The sequence below is a fragment of the Cyprinodon variegatus genome, unplaced genomic scaffold (genome assembly GCF_000732505.1).
Source record: "Cyprinodon variegatus isolate N-32 unplaced genomic scaffold, C_variegatus-1.0 Scaffold663, whole genome shotgun sequence".
Classification (NCBI taxonomy): domain Eukaryota; kingdom Metazoa; phylum Chordata; class Actinopteri; order Cyprinodontiformes; family Cyprinodontidae; genus Cyprinodon; species Cyprinodon variegatus.
This window is the reverse complement of record NW_015151116.1, coordinates 220005-222260: the sequence shown is the minus strand read 5'-3', so window position 1 is coordinate 222260 and position 2256 is coordinate 220005. Positions and strand designations below refer to the sequence as shown.

The window sequence follows — 2256 nt, the reverse complement described above, 5'->3', positions numbered from 1 at the left end:
ACTGAACTTTGAACTAGTTCACGTAGAAAGAGAACTTTCCCAACACTGATCGTTGTCTTTAGAAAGTGTAAATTACCCAGACTCTGGATTGATTTGTATTTCTGCTATAGCATGCCTCCGGCTTCAGGAAGCTTCTCTTGCAAATACCAATGAGGCTCAGTTTAAGAATGAACAGCAGCGCACTCTACTGGATGGTGGTAACACTGCAACACTGAATGAATTCCTTCCAAGCAGGCTGTATTTAATAACATTCCTTTTATCATACATTGAGTATGATGACATCATACATTTCATATAGGTGTGTAATGCTCTCCTAGCAAGCTCACAATCATCTAATGGATCTCCAGACAGGAAAAAATTATTCTAGTCAGTTTCTATTACATTAATAGGTGCATCAACAGCTTGATGCAGTAATCAACACATAAAATATCTGACAATTTACATCTGATGAGGCTATAAATCTGCACCAGCAGTATTGCAATCTGAGTTCTTGATCAGTTCGAGTCAATGAGTCGATGCAATCAACTGGTTTTCCTTAGATAGAAAACTTTTAATTAATTTGACTGTATGATCTGGTGAACTGTAAAGTGCCTTGAGATGACATGTGTTGTGAATTGGCACTAAATAAAAAAGCTGAATTAAATTTAATCAAGCCCTTACAGTAACTCACCATATCTTTGAAGGCGTTTTCTATAGCTCCAATAACCAGGCTCTCTTGTGAAACTTTTTTTTCAGTGAAGAAGCGCGTTGGTTGGGTGCTGGGGGAACCAGGTGCCCCTGCAGCACCGCGTAGTGATGTGGCCCTTGAGAGGGCACGGTGGGATGTTGCGGAGAGGAGGTGATTGACAGGTTCATCATCTAGGCATGTGGGTGGCAGCAGGTTGGGTGCACACAGAATCTCCATCACCTCCTGGAGGTGCAGGGCAATGTGATGATGGAGAAGACGGGACGCCATGACAGCAGCTCCAGAGCCGGCGTGACCGTCAAATAACGCCCAGTAGTGAAAGGTTAGGTCCTCTGAACCATCCTGGATGTAAGGAAATAGAAATATACATTGACAACAGCAATACCTGGGAAGTAAAAAAAAAAGTCACATTTTCAACAAGTTAATTCTGTATTTTTTTTTAAAGCTAATTGGATGTACAGCAATTCTAATTAATCATGGTTGTGGGGTACCAGAGGGTAATAAGAATACCTTTTGAAAAGAAAAACAACAAAACATTTTCAACCCATAAATAGAAATGTGTTCGATTTTTTTTTTATGAAAGAGGGATTTAATCTCAGACTTCCTGGAGAAATTTCTATTAGGATTTCAGAGCATCTTTAAGAATACATACCAATATGAATACATATGAATAAGTAATTCCTGCTATCCTTTTTTGCAGGATTTGTTTTCTTCTTTTAAAGATTGTTTCAGTAGGTTTTTCTAGGCTACATTATTCTGCTACACTTAGTACAGTTTTACTAAAAGGAACACAAAAATTAACACAAAATCAAAATTTCCACCATAAATTTTCCAATAGGGGATGGTCCTTTCACTTAGATGTTACATAAATAGAGTGACACATCACATGCTTTCTAGAATGCAAAGTAAAGCAATTCTGCCTTTTCAACATAAATGGTAAATTGCCTGTACTTATATGGAACTTTTTCAAGTCAAGGGACTTGACCAAAGTGCTTTACACAACTTTCCGTAATTCAACCATTCACACACACTCACACTCACACACCAACGGTGGTAAGCTACATTGTAGCCTCAGCTGCCCTGGGGCTCACTGACAGAAGCGAGGCTGCTGTACAATGGCGGCATCGGGTCCTTTGACCCCCATCAGGGCAAACTCCTTCATCCGACGCCACTGTGGTACCAGTAGGCTGTCGCACACTGCTGTTCAGCTAGCAGAAAAATGTCATTTTGAAAATGGAAATTTAAACGTTATATTGAAAATTTCTTTGAGACACCAAGCTCAATTGTACACATAAAATGTAGACAGATATAAAAGAAAATCAGTCATAGACTATAACAAATACAATACACATCCTTAGAGGAGAATCTTTAAGGAAATAAAACCCCTTCTGTAGAAAAACATTAACAACAAACACCCTTAGAGAAAGTAAGCCAAATCCAAAGAAAATTTTTCAAGTCTAAAAACCATCTGAAGGTAAAAAAAAAAATTACTTTAAGAACACTTTGACTAAACTTTAAAAAACTACTTGAAGCAGAGCATAAAGTTGAGATCTTCAATCCTCCTTTCTTAT

The 2256-nt window shown here is 38.2% G+C and overlaps 1 protein-coding gene across 1 annotated transcript in view; it reads right to left on the bottom strand.

Annotated features, from left to right (window-relative positions):
• The window catches only part of LOC107096986 (protein phosphatase 1H-like), a 69105-nt gene that overhangs the window by 40803 nt on the left and 26046 nt on the right, over positions 1 to 2256 (bottom strand). The window contains exon 3 of the mRNA XM_015393925.1: positions 671 to 1027. Coding sequence (XP_015249411.1) covers positions 671 to 1027 — 357 coding nt within the window. The remainder of the gene's footprint in view (positions 1 to 670; positions 1028 to 2256) is intronic.